Source organism: Dermacentor variabilis, chromosome 7 (assembly GCF_050947875.1).
Source record: "Dermacentor variabilis isolate Ectoservices chromosome 7, ASM5094787v1, whole genome shotgun sequence".
Lineage (NCBI taxonomy): Eukaryota > Metazoa > Arthropoda > Arachnida > Ixodida > Ixodidae > Dermacentor > Dermacentor variabilis.
This window is the reverse complement of record NC_134574.1, coordinates 160,985,029-161,001,298: the sequence shown is the minus strand read 5'-3', so window position 1 is coordinate 161,001,298 and position 16,270 is coordinate 160,985,029. Positions and strand designations below refer to the sequence as shown.

The 16,270-nt window shown below is 51.0% G+C and overlaps 1 protein-coding gene and 1 long non-coding RNA gene across 3 annotated transcripts in view; one reads left to right on the top strand and one right to left on the bottom strand.

The window, feature by feature from the left end:
* Positions 1-4,337, bottom strand: part of LOC142588326 (uncharacterized) — a 116,414-nt gene extending 112,077 nt beyond the window's left edge. The window contains exon 1 of the long non-coding RNA XR_012829702.1: positions 4,203-4,337. This is a non-coding gene — a long non-coding RNA (uncharacterized LOC142588326). The remainder of the gene's footprint in view (positions 1-4,202) is intronic.
* LOC142588325 (open rectifier potassium channel protein 1-like) overlaps positions 2,858-16,270 on the top strand; it is a 118,249-nt gene continuing 104,836 nt past the window's right edge. Inside the window, exon 1 of one of the 2 annotated variants that reach the window (XM_075699936.1) lies at positions 2,858-5,404. In XM_075699936.1, coding sequence (XP_075556051.1) covers positions 5,390-5,404 — 15 coding nt within the window. In that variant the 5' untranslated portion in view covers positions 2,858-5,389. The remainder of the gene's footprint in view (positions 5,405-16,270) is intronic. The other variant, XM_075699935.1, reaches the window with a different exon arrangement.

Sequence of the window (16,270 nt, the reverse complement as noted above, 5' to 3'; positions counted from 1 at the left end):
TATCCTGTCCCTCCGGATCAAAGCACGCAGGCACTAAACAGCATTTCACTACACTCCTCAAGATTGGCTACTTTTCCTTTCTTTTTAAAAGTTTAATTCTCGGGAAGTTAAGTATGTAGGGGTCGACCTATATTCATGTTCGACCTATTTCCGAGTAGATACGGCACTTGCCGATAGCAGCTACGGGCCTGCAGTGCATCAACGCATTAAAATTAGCCCGACGCGTCCAACCAAGCTCGGGTCCACGACCACGGACGCCGCGAGGAGCGCATGTGCTCAAATGTAGGTTCTAGCACGTCGTGGCACAATACAAGTCACAAGCTGGACGCGTGTGCCTCAATATGAGCAGCGGACTTGCTGATACAAAATCGTAAGATGTTGTAAGCAGTGTCAACCCTGGCTACAGGCTGCGTGTTACGGCGCTGCTGTTGGGACGCGAAGTACGAGCGCTTGTTGCCAAGCGCGTGGGCCCGTTCCTGCAACAGATTCTTGCGCACTCCAGATAGCTCTTCAGAATCATCAGCCTAATTAGGAACGCCGGAGGACAATGATACCGGATGCCCTCAGCCATCCCTGTTCCGTGAACCGAAGGTAAAGCCGTCACACGCATTTTTTTACAGCGAAGCTGTATATGGCTAGCCGATTCGGCCGTTCCTTCGTCTGTCGCCTGCACACCGAAAACTCCTCCGGCATAGCCCCATGCGCATGCGCGAAAAAAAGAAAGGAGCGCGATTGGCTGCGCAAGAAGAGACGTCGTCGCTCTGCGTCGTAGCCGAGCGCGCGCGCAGCAGTTTCTCTCCGGCTACGAAGTGGGAAGGCCCCGCGTCATGCGTACTCCCGAGGAACAGGCAGCCTTCGATCAGCAACGCCGCGAGCAGAACCGGGAACGAGTTTGTGTACGCCGTGCCGATGCTACAGCCTGAGCACAAGAACAGGCTCGTGCAGCAGAGCGCGAGTAGCAACTGCGTACCGAGGATCCGGCAGTCTACGAAGCCGTCGTTTAACGAACCGTCGGGATTAACCCAGTGATAAACACCAGAGCCGCATGTTTCAGCTTTGCTGGTTAACCATATATACGAAGTGCTTGCGCGGCGGTGTCTTTCTTTTTACCTCGTCGCCTTTCGAAGCATTGCTCTTAAAGCTTGCAAACGTTTTTATTCGAGAGCGATTATACACTACCATTTTTCGTGATTCTCGGATTCAGTATTGACCCTTTTCGGGAATAAGTTTGCTTTAGAGAAACGAGAAGGAGGTTTCGATGGCGCGGAGCGCGTTGCCACAGCGAAGTACGACACCATCACCTCTTCTACGCTGCTTCTGTGCGATCAGTTGTCGGAAATGCACAGTGCCCCATTCATGCTGCAAAATATGGCGCGGTGACGACGTGTGCAGTAGTTGGCTGCAACAATTGTGACTGGCATATTGAGTAACGAAACGAATCTGTGTGTTCAAGTTCACGGGCCACTGCTAGTACATAAGGACCGCTTCTATAGCCGGCTCTTCGCGATGTTACATACAATACTCGCTACAAATTTGCGCGGAAAGATGCCACGTGGTGCTCCGAGTATTGTATAAGTAAGGCTATTTGAATTATAAAATTATTTTCTGAAATTTAAAATGGCATTAAAATTACTCGGTACACTGTCAAGTTTACGCTTGATTGCATACATTTGGTTTCTACAAACGCCTCATTTCCGTCTATTGCTGCTTCATGCAACCTCCGAGATCGTGTGGATGTGCGTTGTTTATATTATAACGAGGGTGTAGATGACCGAGCGTGAGGGTAAAACGTAGCTCGTTTCGTCAAGGGCAGTCAAGCAAAATGAGAGCGCGAACGCGTCCCCCTCTCCCCCACCCCCGTACGACCGTCTATCGTCGTCTTTCTCGTTCGCAAGCCAAATTTCATTTTCCTTCAGCACAATTTATTTATTTCAAATGAATAGAAAAGAAATTTAATGCCGCTATAATAAATTATTATCATTGACGTCATCGTTACCGCCATCGTCTAGTACGAGCACCTCGAGAAGATGCGTCAGCAAGAAACGTGGCAGCACTACAGGTGCTACAGGCGCGTCTTGCACCGGAAGACAAATCGATAACAGTGATAATCCGGTGAGAAACGGTTACCGTCAAAAATTCAGACGACGTACACGCGACGATACGTTGCACTGACGTCATCGGGGCCTCCGTGTTTGGGTACTAGCCTGCTGAGAAGCTGCGTCCGTGACGTCATGCGCGCGCAAACCACCTACAGTGATGGCTACGCGTTTTCACGTTATAGAAGTGCGCTAATGTACTACAATGTTTCCAGATCCGACACCCTTCGAGGGCGGTGTTTTGCCACTCACGTTGTAAAGGAGCGTGGCAACTTAAAGAAATTGTAATGTACAGATGCAGAAATACAATTACAATCGGACAAAGAATTATCGCGACGCAACTCTGCAATGCCGACGTTCCAGGTGTCGTGAATTATGCAGACACCGAAAGGGCCACTCAGTCCGCAAGGTCAACTGCGCAAGCAGTCACCTCATGCGGCTTTCCAGAGTGCGAGCCCAAAGCTCCGGCGAACCTGTTCACGCCAGCGAAAAGAACTCCGCGTACGGCGAACACCGTCCGAGCAAAGCGGTGCACAGCAGCCAAGATCGCGGCGCGCCCGTCGCACATCAAAGAAAGAGGCGGCGATCGTCAGGCCTAAATCACATCGCAAGCCCGTTCCGCTCGCGCCGCCGAAGAGGCAGCGACGGCGTCAGCGCAAGCGGCGAAGCGCTCACTTGGCAGCTGAAGCTGCTACCGAAGTGCGGAGCAGACAGGCTCCCCAAGCCTCGCGTCTCCTGCTGGCAAAAGAACAAGAACCCCTCCCCGCTTCTCCCGGCACTTTCTCCCTTCTCCGGCACGTCCTCCTCCTCGTCGTCGCGTCGCGTCGGGGCAGCGCACCTTTTCTCCTGGGCGCGCACAGCTGGGCCGGCAGCGACTCAACGCGGCTGCCGCGCACTCCGAGAGCAGCCAGCGCGAAAGAAGTACTACAACGGAGCGGGCATCCCTCGCCGCCGCCGCCGCCGCCTAGAGAGAGAGAGAAGCTAAAAATAATGACCGCGTGGGACCGGGTCCGGACCCCGGTTCGCACCCTCCTCGCGGCACCCGAGGACCAGAGAAGCCCGAACCGACTACGGAGACGGGATCACCAGCAGCGACCACAGTGCCGCACGGGCGGCAGCACCCATGCGCCGACCGATGACGCTGGCGTACGGCCCTGAAGCACCGCTGTCCTGGACCTTCCGGAACGCGTCGCCGGAGGTCCCCGGCTCTGGCACATGAAGCGACCGCAGCAGCTCGAAGGCGCCTTTTCCCGACGAGGGGTTCGTTGTGTGCGCTGTCCGCGGCCCACGCGGTGCAGTGAACGAGAGTGGTGGGCACCGGTGCGGGACCCAGGACAGTTGGACGCCGAATTGGAATACTCCATCGCAACGCCGCTTTTCTAACGCTTGCGCGTGGCGCTGCTTGTCAAGTTGTGTATTCTGGACTGCGGTATTTCTTTTTTTTTTTTCGTTCCTTCTGGTTTTCTCTGGTGCCCATTTCGACGAAAGCCTTGTGCGGGTGTGACGGCTAAAAAGTGCGAACTGTGTTCCCGAGTTTTGAATACGTGCTCTCGTTTACCCGGCAGATCCTTGCTTTTTGCGGTGCTTGCCACTGTCGTGTTTGGATTCACTGCAGAGCTGTCGCCTCTAGTGAGGCGTCTGTAAAGGAGTTGTTTGCAGCTGGTGTACTAGAAGGAAGCTTCGCCTGACATCTGTCATCGTCAAGCACCAAGTTTCGTTTCAGTGCGCGCTATTAGTGCATAGATAATCGATAACAATAAATGTTTCCAGTGCTGATGCAAACGACAGAGGACTGATTTCTCAAGAACCTGCTGCTTGTGATAGATTTCACCCATTGGTGCATCGAAAAACAATGTCGCCTGTCCAAACCGGAGAACGAGAGGGCGCTGGATATACTCGTAAAATAAGGTAAAAAGAAAGTACGAACATTCAGCATAAGGACAATAAAATAGCGGTGCCTTCCGAAAATTCAGCTGACGCCTTCGCAAGTATCGCCAGCGGTTCGCCTTCAGCTTCGGTAACATCGCACCAGCAGAACTTGATCTTCAGTCCCACTTGATGTGATCGATTAAGCCGCCTCTAAAAAGAAATTAAGCACGCACATACACACTTCGTGATTTCAGTGTTTCGGTGACTTCGGTGCTGGTTCCGGGAGACTCGTATCGAGGCGTCCAAAGCAAAGGGGCTTTCTGCTCCCCAACCAAGGACGGCTACGCGCAAAGTTGCTTCTTGAAGTCCGACAATCGTAGTAGGTAATTCGGGAGCAGCTTTCATCCGGCGTCTTCAGCAAGGACGCGTGTCCCATTCCCGTCCATGTGGCCTGGAGCAGAGCGACACTAGGGGGAAGCTGCACTCTGAAACTCGGTTCGTCGAGACCAAGTAGGTCGACGACCCTTCGTCGGAGAAGACGGGCAGCGCCGACGCGAATCGACGATCCACGTCAGTCGACTAGCATCGCACAATGAGACCTCGGCACGGACCAGTGACCAGCCCGAGCCTCGCCGCATCGGCGTCGGTGATGCCTCGGCACTCCGGCGACAAGCTCCGGCGCGCAACCTGCAAGCAGAGCAGCTGTTGCTTGGGGCAAATGTGAGGCGCAGCTGCAGCGTACACAGCGAGCGGATCGAGCTATAGCTGGGCGCACAGCTAGCTGCTCTGTGGGCGAGAGTTCGTCGGTGTGCCCGACAGAAAGCAACGGAAGTGTACGTACGAATAGGGGAAAAAGAAAAAAAAAGAAACTATCTGGTCGTGCATTTGGCTCCTCGTAGAATAACGCGAGGCGGAGAACTTTTGTCTTCAACGTGCGAAGAAACGCGTGACGTCTGGGAGGGCGTGTGTGATCGTGCGTGTGTGTGTGTCTGCGTGCGCGAGTGCCCTTTCCGGCGGCGTGTATTTCTCCGCGCTCAGTGTTGAGTGACGTGTGCGCTGACGGCGACGGCGACTCCTGATGACGTGAGTGACTTGAAGAGTGAAATATTCGAGAGACGAGAGAAGAAGAATCCGGTAAGAAGGCAAACAAAAAAAAGGAGGAAAGAACAGAAGCGAGACAGACACAGCGACTGAGACGCGGGCAAGTCTGACCCAAAGCCAGTGCGTGTGCGTGTGTGTACGGAAGAAAGTTCGTGCGTCGACCAAGTGCATTTTCTCTGCCCCAAGTTCCAGCAGGCGGGGGGGAGGATTACGCAATGTGGCCGTAGTTTCAGCTGCGGCGCTTTCGACCCTGCGGATTTAGTGCGGCCGTCGCACGTACTACCTGGGAGATTCGTCGAATCCGTCCTCGACCGGAAGCAATAATGATTCCGAGAACGGTGAGCCACTTATTTTTCTCGCCCCGTTTGGACGGTTTGGTTTGCGCAGGAAGCGGTTTAGAAGCGAAACCGATACCGTCTCAAGATGAGACGGCTGAGAATCTGTAACCGCATACGATGCTCCGAGAGAACTCGCGGCTGGTTTAGCCTGGCGCGATCTAGTCTGCGCGAATAGCTGCTCCCTGGCGGCTGCTTGTCTATCGTAAATCAAATCATTCCACGGTATGCCGACGGCACCTGTGACGGCGGTCGGGATGGGGCGAACGCAAGATAAATCGCCCGGCTGACGTCGGGCAAGACGCCTGCGCGCTACCGTCGTCGGCGAACCTCAAAAGCCGGCGAACCTCAAAAGCCGGCGCAAATTCAAACGCGAGCGAGTTGAAACGCAACTCGAATGTCTTCTTCCGCATCCAGGTTAGTCTGCGTTCGTAACATTGACTTGATTCCTGTTCCAGAACGTACATTCGCCACCACTCTGTGCTAAAAAAAAAAAAAAAATATGCCATGAAGCTTTCCCACGTCGCCATCTCACGTGATTACGCGGAATTCAGTCGTTCTGGTGCGTTAATTTTTGTTCGCGTGTAAATTTGCGCTGCTGCTAAATCATCTCGATGCATTTTTCGGTTCAGCTGGAAACGTTTCTCGGAACGCTGTCAACCTACGGCAGATTGCATGAATGTCTCTCGGATCTACTACTTTCGTTCAGTGTTTTACGTTATCAGCCTGTCCAGCTGTCAGTGCTTCGCTGGAGAATTAAAAAGTATCCATTATTCTTAAATACGAATTAAGTCGAGAATACGATGGAATCCTCTCGTGTTGAGACGGGAACCTTGTGAAAGAAGGAAGACCTTATACTAAATCTTCTGAAGTTGCTCTTCTTTCATCATTCTAGAACTGTGGTTTTCGGTAAGCGTCTACTACGTTTCATCAGTGCGACATACAGTCACTTGTAACCTGTAGCTGAAGAGAACATGTGTAAGTGCACTATAGGCAACCTGCAAATGCATTGTTACTGAAAAAGAAAATAGCAGTTTTGCAATCGCCGTGCGTACGTCCCGATAGGAGAGCTCTTATCTAGTATCTGTGACTGTATGATCTATTTTTCTACTCAGGCGATCACTGTGTGCCAGCGAACCTTGATGTAGGCGTATATAGACTGCCGCATTAGTATATTCACGTTTTCGCTTAGATTCTGACATGCGCAAATAGCCATGGCAGAAAATCACTGCCGGGCGAGCATACCACAGACGGGGCAGCGTGACACGTCTTCGGCACGATCCATTCACTCGACTCTAAGTATCGTGCTTTCTGCAGATGGGACGCTGTCCCACTGCGATAAATGCGGAGTAATGTGAAAAGAGCTGGGCACGGAAAAACCGTAAGAAACAGTGAGCACACCCTTAAGTTCCTACGTTAGGTCATGCCACTCGGTAGCAAACCGGACGAGCGTCTGCATGGTTAACCTCCCTACCTCCACACTCTCTCTCTCTCTCTCTCTCTGAGGGCGAGTGAATAGCGAATTTTAGATTGTAGGGCGTGCAAGGCCTCCTTGCACGTCCCTTAATATGAAGCTAATGACTTATTTTTGTTGTTGTTGTTGCACTTACACTGAACATTTACCATCATCCGCTTACTTCCAAAGCGTTCGACAACATACGCGTTCAACGCGTCTACGATGAACTATTACAAAAGGACACGGGAGTTCATCGTTCGTCCCGCGTGTGTTTACGTTCGCAGGTCTGTCACAGGCAACCTTCGCTACGTTCGTGCACCTGCGCGACAGCGAGATACCGTCCGAACTGTGGCACGAAACACAACGACGACACGGGGACACACACGCGCCAGTGCTAATCCTATTCTGTACAGAGAGACGATCTTGTCAGTGCCATTCGTGGAACTTACGGAGCATGTCTATGGTGAGGGCGGCAAGAATGGCGCAGGTTTTGGAAGGACGTCCACCCTCCGGACTTGTGTTCCTTTTTTTTTTTTTTCGTGTTGACAGCAACCAGAAACGGTTGCGAGGGACAGTGTGGATGCTAGTCACCCATAGCGCCGCCTCGTTGCGCCCTTCGATAAGGCGTGCGTAAGCCTGCGATGCGAGGAGCCTCGTTACACGCGTGCAAATGACGTTTATGCAAATGACGGCGTCGGAGCAGCGTGCTCCGGCAAGCCGCGTCGCAATGCTCCGAGAGAGCATGGCACGATGTTACGCCAGCTAGGCGTCTAGCATCGCGACAGCATTACGTGGCTCAGTATCGACGCGGGCATCATTATGAGTAAGACAGACATTCCTGCAGTCTTGCACATTGTTACGACTTTGCACCGCTGCCACCACTATTACGACTTTGAGGTGGTCCCGTTGCGCTCGTCACCCGTTTCGTGACAGAGCGTTGGTAGCGAAGACTCCCGAGTCAGGCGGCGGTGAGAATAACGAAACGGACTTTATATACTATATACAAGACAAGATCGGATCGGCACGGGGGCCGAGAGCTCACAGCAAACGCGACTGTTCCCGCTCGGCGACGTCCGGTGAGACTGAAACGCGTGACACATCTCATTCCACTCGAGAGCGGCACTCGGCTCCCGGTGGGTCGGTGGATCCAGTTTTTCCAGGCGGCTGCGTCGGGACTTATAAAGCCCCGAGAAACGATTGTTACTTAAACGGCCCAATACAAAGCCAGCACTCGACGGACGTCCGAGAGGACAAACCAGCGACCGCGCTGGCCACCCGCTTCCAAGTTGCCGTGCGCAGTGACCTCCAGGGAAAAGGAAATACGGCGCTGGGCTGTCTAGCACTTTGTTGCACGTTTGGACATGTCGCTTGCCGATGCTTCTCCGGGGACGCCGCTGCCTGACGGCTCAGCATCTTGACTTGTCAAGGGAGAATTAGGGCGCTGTGCCTTTCGGCGCAGCCCCGGGTTTGTCCAAAGGGCGTTCGCAGGATAAATTCTGCATCTTGTAGATTCGGAATCCGGGCTGGTGGTAATGGCACAACAACATGCACTTTTAATGGTGTACCATGACTGGAGACTGATTTATTAGTGCGAACGTATTACATGGGACAGCAAGACCAGCGTTGTCCGCAAAGAGTGGTATCATCGTCATCAGCGTGTGATGTCATTAGTAATACACAATTAAAGTTAGAACAAGTTAGAGCAAGGTGACCTAAGGTTGGAGTGAAGTGAAGTGAAAGTACGTTGGCACAAATTAGAGCAAGCTGGATTGAGGTTGTACGTATTAGAGCAAGGTGGATGAAGGTAGAGTAGTGAAAGACACGTGACAATGTGTGATGCCACGTATCATAGACATACCCACTTAATTAAAGAAGTCATAATGCTTTCACATTTGAATCACTTAAGGATACTTAAGTGACCGTCAAATTTTTTGTTACCACTCGTGGTTAGCAAACCGGACATAATTAACCTCCCTGCCTTTACTCCATCCCTATCTCTATCTCCCTCTCTGCCTCTATAAGGACGGTTGCGTCAACAAAATGCCGCGTTGGCTCAATCGATGGCTATGACGCGTGGCGCTACTGTGCAAGAAGTCGCGAGTTCGACTCCCGAGGCGCACGGCGGCCCCTCTCCGCCGACGGCGGAATGCAAAAAAAAAAAAAAAAAACGCGCTCGTCTACCGCGTATTTGGCGCACGTTAAAGAAGCCCACGGGAACGAAAAATAATGCTCAACTCTCTACAACCGCATCCCTCATCCTCACCCACTGTGCAGCAGGCATATTAAAATACGTCACTCAGTAGATCTGTTGAATAACTGATTTATCGTTCGATCGATCGGTGAGCGAATCAATTATCGCCAATTCTCGGAGTGGCGCGAGAAAACGGAACGCGAAGAAGGCAACGACATCACAGCGCTTTCTATCAACGAAGTTCTTTATTACAGAGACGAAGGAGACTGCACGCATAGGGCGATAAGCAAACGCGTAGGCCATCAACAAAAGTAGGCAAACCACCACCGCTCCTAGGGTATACGACACACCAATAAAGAATTACTTCTTTGGCGGGGCGCTACTTGGCTGGCTTACAGGGGACTTTGTTTCTGTGTCAATATGATACGCCTCGACGATTTCCCTCGTGTTTTGATCGCTATTACTGCATAATAGTACACTGCATTATTTTTAGCTCGTTGTTGTATTCATTAAGGCGCACGATAACACATTACCCGTGGTGTGCCATAGATATGCATGGCTACAGGACGAAGCTTAACATACCGTCTTGGTTTCAACAAAATCACGCTCAGTCTCGGACCTGCTACTTAGCTCCGAAATACAAAGAGAGAGAGAGAGAGAGAGAGAGAGAGAGAGAGAGAGAGAGAGAGAGAGAGGGGGGGTCAGGCGATGTTCAAACGAAGCGCAGCACCAGCGTACCGTGCCCCTAAAGATCACCTGTGCCGCGGCGCCCTCGATTTGCCGTCACCATGGTTACGCTAACGTTTAAGCACAGGTGCGCGGAGGGGAACCTCGCTTTGACAGCGAGAGAGTTGGCCGGGATTTTGTTCAGTGTGCGTGTGCCGTCCTCCCAAGCGCATTCATTGTACTGCGCGCACAGAGAAAGACTGCAGGGAGTATGGAATGTTTGTTAAAACGACCGCGCCGGCAATTTCGCTGCCGTGCGATTTTGCTGCGCAGGCTTTCTACGCAGGCGGATCGGCTGACCGCGGACCATGCGATGAAGCAGACCTCTATGTTTCAAAGAATCGCAGGGCAGCGTCAACGCTTCTCAACGCACTACCGATCCTGTGCGTGCAGAGAGAGGACGCTTCAAGCATAGGAAGAGCAGCTACACGCACACACACACACACACGCACAGACTACTGACACCACACTGTACACACTGTATATGAACAGGGACGCAGGCTTGTAAACACTGCGGAGCCCACATACATCCAAGAAACGCACCTTGTGGGAGTGCCACGCCACCTCCACATTCAGAAATGTGACACTTTCAATATTGCCACTCGACAGGCGTCCCGGCAGTCGGGGCGAGTGTGCTACTCTACCACGCAGTTTAGAAAAGAAAAAGGTATGGTGACCACTTTTGGTGCAGCACATCAATGCACTAGGCCAGGATGCATGAGACTACCAAAAGAGCCCGGACCGGGGCCTTCGTTCCTTTAGGACTAATAAGTGACGTCTGTTTCTAACTAACGTCCTGGTAAGCCGCATTAATTGCCTGTATTTTGCGCACAAAATCGACCCATCGGAATATGGGAGACACCGGTAGTGGATATAAGGCACACCAGGTTGTACGAACTGAACCCTTCGCTACAACTCCGACCTTCACCCGGGCTTCACTGACACGAGGCATCGCTTCTATACCGGCTCTGCTTGTGAGGGGCTTTCACGAAGGCGTACACTACTCTGATTGGAATGACCGACTTTGCTGCATGCGACGTCTGCGGCGTGGAAGAGAACATCGAACATTTATTGTGCCATTGTCATCGCTTTCAGTCGGAAAGACAAACATTATCTATAGCATTGCGACGACTGTACGATCGGCCGTTGTCTGTGCAGGAGCTACTTGAAGACCATCCCAATCGCTCGTCGGCCCACAAAGATATGAAGGCACTTTTGTTTTTCTTGAGGGCGACTGGCCTATGTGAACGTCTTTGACTCGCTCAGGCCCTCCGCGTGCGTGCGCGAGCTCACCGCGGCTTTCCTCTCCCTGCCCTCCCTCTCTATCTTATCTTTCTATTCCCTCTTTCCCGTCCCCCAGAGTAGGGTAGCCAGCCAGACACATTTCTGGTTAACATCCCTGCCTTGTCTCTTTATTTCCTCCTCCTCCTCCTCCTCCTCCTCCTCCTCCTCCTCCTCCTCCTCCTCCTCCAAGTTCCAAAGTTCTTGTTCAGAGGATTGGACACCAATCTTCTGCCCCTTAAGTTAAGCTTGTCGCTTCCCCAGAGATAGTGGTGGGCACTCAAATCTCCAGTGATCACCCACGACGGTGTAGTCGTTGTCAAAATTTCCCGTAAGCGCCTCGCAGTTGAGACGACTTGAAGGTGATAAGGAGGCTCCCACAATTGTGAAAGTGGCCTTGCTCTTCTTCACAGTCAAACACACGTACTGGTTTTCATTGTCAGGTGACACGGGGTGATGAACATACGCCAAGTCACGGCGTATAAAAACAATAATCTTGCTGCATTGCCCGTGGGTGGAGGACATAATCTACTCATACCCGGAGAGTCTGATGGGAGATCACACGTTTGGCTCACAAATGACAATAATGGCAAACTGATTCACGAATACAAGCTGTCCAAAGTCGGACATATATATGCGACTTAAGTCGTCTGGCGTTCCATTGAAATACGGATGCATTCTGGACCTCCTCTCGAAACGATGGCAACTGGCAGGCCATTCCTTTACCCTAGAGCCGCAAGCACTGGACCCAGGGCGTCCTGCACCTGCAGCGCGCTATGTGCTGACGGGGTTTTCATGTTGCTGAGTAGAACACGCATATCATTCATCGGTGACCGCAACACTATTATAACCAGGCGTTAATCAGATGTCATTGCATCAGCGGTTTGTAAGGGTGTCGATGGCGCTGGTATCCGATGTGTCTCCGTGGCAGGTTGTGCGCTTGGCAGTGCGGGCCACTCTGCGGGATGATCGAGCCTTGCCACTTTCTTCGTTATCGCGCTACCACTCATGGATGGCGCTCTGCGTTGTAGTAGCAGCCGCTTTGGCGGAAGACGGCGTGTTGCTTGTTGCGGCGTTTCATTGCACCCTTCGGTGGCGATACCGTCGCCGCCTAAGTGTAGCGAAAGCCTCTCTTTGTGTGGTATGATCCCGAACCATGCGCCTTGGAAACGCGAATTCCTTCCGGACCTTCGGGCAGTCCTTCGATGAGGCTTCGTGGGAACCACGGCAATTAAGGCACTTCAGGACAGTCGCGCGGCAGGCGTCTTCCGAATGGCATACACCGCGGGCACACGGTACTGTTCACACAGGCGCTTTTTACATGACCAGTCTTGAAGCACTTGTGACATTCCAGGTGCTTCGATATGTAAGGTCGAACTGCATAGCGGACATGTCAACCTCTGACCTGAGAGGGAAGGCAGTCTCCCTCAAACACAAGCCTCACGCAGCGTGTGTTTCCGAGTCTGGTGAGATGCGTGACGACAGTGCCTTCTGTTGTTGGCTTTATTAATATTCGCAAGTCGTCGGCCGGAATGGAAACGTCGACGTCGTAAGTGACGCCAACAGTGCAGTTAACGCCTGTAGGGATCATTGATCGCACTTTTACTTTGTCGAATTCCGTGGCATTTCGAAAACATTGCAGTGCGCGCTACCATGTAAAACGTTTACAGCCAGGACATTCTTCCGTTAGTTTGTTCTCATTCGGAGCGATGTCCTCGAGTAATAAAGAAAGAACGTGCCTGTGCAGGAGCCGCAAATTGGTCGTATAGGGTCCACGGGCAAGAAGAGAACAGTGTGCGGCCACCGCTGTGGCACATCCTTCACGGTCGAAGCACTTGCCAACGATGACGCCCGCGGCAGTCTTCTTTTTGCCTTTCGGCTCACGACAACCTTGAAGTCGTCGCCCGAGGAGACGCAGCTGTCCGAGTACAACTCGGTGGCTTCGCTGTCTGTGTCGCTTCACTCTCTCCCACGTTTCCTGGACGTAGACCGACCGGACGGCTGCGCGCCAGGAAAGTCCTCGGAAGTTTCTTTGTCCATTGCCGCATCGAGAGAGCGGCAACTCCCAGACTTTGCTAAGAAACAAAGCGAAAATGCAGAGACAACAGTGCCAGCATTCAACAATTAAGTTTATAAGCAATTACTTTACAGCACGTACATTGCAATTTAGAAATTGTAGCCGTGAAGTTCGCAAGGTGGATACAAATGGAAGGAATTCTCAGGATGATACCAGTTTTGAAATATTAATTCCACAGATTTGCGAATAAATACATCGGCGGTTCAGTCGCTTTTGTGATTCAATTCCTAAAACGGCGTTCTGTTAAAAAATCGCCGCCCAGGCACTCCGTACAGGTGGTTAACCATCGAACCTGAAACGTGCTGCCCCGGTGTTTATCCCGACGGTTCATTAAACGACGACTTGGTAGGCTGCCGAATCCTCGGTATACGCAGTGTTGCTTGCGCTCGGCTGCACGAGCCTGTTCTTGCGCCCAGGCGGCAGCATTGGCACGGCGTAGACGTGCTCGTTCCTGGTTCTGCTCGCGGCGTTGCTGATCGAAAGCTGCCTGCTCCTCAGGAGTACGTATTACGCGTGGCTTACCCATTTTGGAGCCCGAGAGAAACTTCTGCGCGCGCGCTCGGCTGCGACAGAGAGCAAGGACGTAACTACTGGCGCGGGCAAGTAATTGCACGCCTCTATTTCTTTTTTTTTTTCTTGCGCATGCGCATAGGGTTGTGCGGGAGGAGTTTTCTGCGTACAGGCGACAGACGGAGGGACGGGCGAATCGGCTAGCCATATATACAGCTTCGTTGCAAAAAGTAAGAGGAACGACAGTAGATTTTTTACCGGAAGTTTGATGGCACATATTTCGAAAATGATGTAATTCAGAGAAATCTTCTCCAGCGAATATGCGTTGCAGTCTCACCGGCTACAATTTCTAAATTGCAATATGCGCCGTAAGGTAATTAATTTGAAAACTTCACTGGCGGATTTTTGTTAATCAGTGGATTATGCATTTAGATTTCTCATGCAAGTAATGTCCACGCCTCTTCGAGTAGAGCAGCTCATTAAGGACTAGAAATGCGCCATCTGCCGCAGGTGATTCTTAAAGGTAACTTAGTCTTCGCAGAAACACCTGGTATATGGAACACACAATGCTTAGCAATTGCCTACAGCGCGTTACCGAGTCGTACTCTCATGTAATTACGCGTAACTGGTATTTTGATCAGTTTTTCAGTCTTTTCTGTTCGCAGTTTTCATTTCTGATGATAATACATTCAAATCAAAGTACTCGGTCGTTTCTTTTTTTTTTTTCCATTCTCGTCCCTATTGAATTGCCGCCACAGAGGATCGAACCAGTGACCTCACTGCTCAACTGCAGCACCCCATAGTCACCGAGCCACCATAGTCCGTTAGTTCCGCAGTTCATCAGTGTTCAAGAAGACGCTCGTAAAGTTATAGGCACATATTTTGCGATCGCTTCATTGACCGCAGCCCCCCCCCCCCCCAAAAAAAAAAGAATCGTAGCCTTCGACATGTTTCTGTCCCTCAGAGACAACTGTCGTTGAGGCACGGATTTCGACACCACCTATGATGTAATGTGGTGAATATGATGATCGAACACTACCCACGAACACCAGCGTCTGTAATCGTCTTTTCTGTTTCGTCTTTGTGTTTTGTTGCGCTGACAGATAATGGTCAACTATTAATTTATCCTCGAAACACGTACGACGTGCGCGGCTATGAAACATGGTTACAGCGCTAAGAAAAAAAAAAAACGCATGTTCACACTGGCTCCGTGCATTTTGCGCGACCATGCGGGCGCCCGCCTTGCCATGTCGCTCAGTCTCCTCTTAGCCCTTCCCCAGTGCAGGGTAGCAAACTGAATGGCTATCCTCCGGTTAACCTTCCTGATTTTCGCATCTCATTTATCGCTCTCTCGCTTATAGTTGTGTTTTCGTCTTTCTCAGCGCTGTAGCTATATGTTTCGACACGCAAGTAGCAAACTCGCCAATCCATCACCAATGATAACAACGTGCCCTTATTTTTTTTTTTTTTTCCTTTCCGCGTAGGCGGCTCTTCCTGCTCATATACATATTTTCTGAGGGAACAACGATTGGCGATGCGCTGCGGTTTACAATGACGGAGTGGAAAACAACACCAGCTGCGAAACGAATCACTCCCAATAATGCGGAGAAACAGGGAAACAGAAACATAAAAAAGAGAGAGAAAAAAAGAACGCATCATTATTTACAGCTTACTCAAGCTGTTCCGCTATAACTTACACGGTCGTCGCAAACGGAAAGACACACGAACAACAATCAATACCCTGCTGTAAAAGACAAATATTATGCGGGGCGCCAATTTTTTTACGCCGCGACTTGCCACTCTCTTAGAATATACATATATTAGCGGCTATAATGTTGCGCTGCTAAGCAAAGACGACTTCGTTGGATCAAATCACGGTCGCGGCGGCGGCATTTCGATGGAGGCGAAATGCAAAAAAAGAAGAAGAAAAAAAAAAACGACGGTGTCCCGTGCATTGGGGGCACGTTAAAGATCCCCTGGTGGTCAAAAATTATTCCGGAGGAACCCAGTACGGCGTGCCTCGTAATCACACCTTGATTTGCGCACGTAATACCCCAGAATTCAATTCAACAAACGCTGAGTCAGCATAGCAATAAGTTCTGTATGAATACCAACCAGGTCCGTTGGAATTCATCAACAGAGTGCACACCTACCCTCTGTTTTCCGCGTTAATTTTGCCTTGTTTCTCTTGTGATGAAACATATGACACACGATAGGCTTCAGACAGGATGATACGAATCACTGCAAACACTCAGTGTATGTTCCTATAGCGTTCCTATTGCATGATTGCGCATCTCGGAGGAATAGATTACACAAAAAAAAGCTTAACGAGCCATTGCAAACGCAAAGTACACCGTTTGCCGCTGCTAACGTTAGCTAAGCTGTTCAAAGGAAGAAAAAAAAACAAGTAGAATACATGGTGCAAGATACGATTTTAAGACCTGTATACGGCCTGTCGGTCGTCAGACCTCTCGCGATCGAACACCGTATGCATTATCATTGTGCATTGCACCGTGTTTTCTAAACCTCCATTTTTTTTTTTTTAACAGTCTGGCCAATTTTAACTGGGACACCCTATATAACTCGCTATAGCAAGCAAAGAGCTGCACAAAAGTATCGACTGACGCA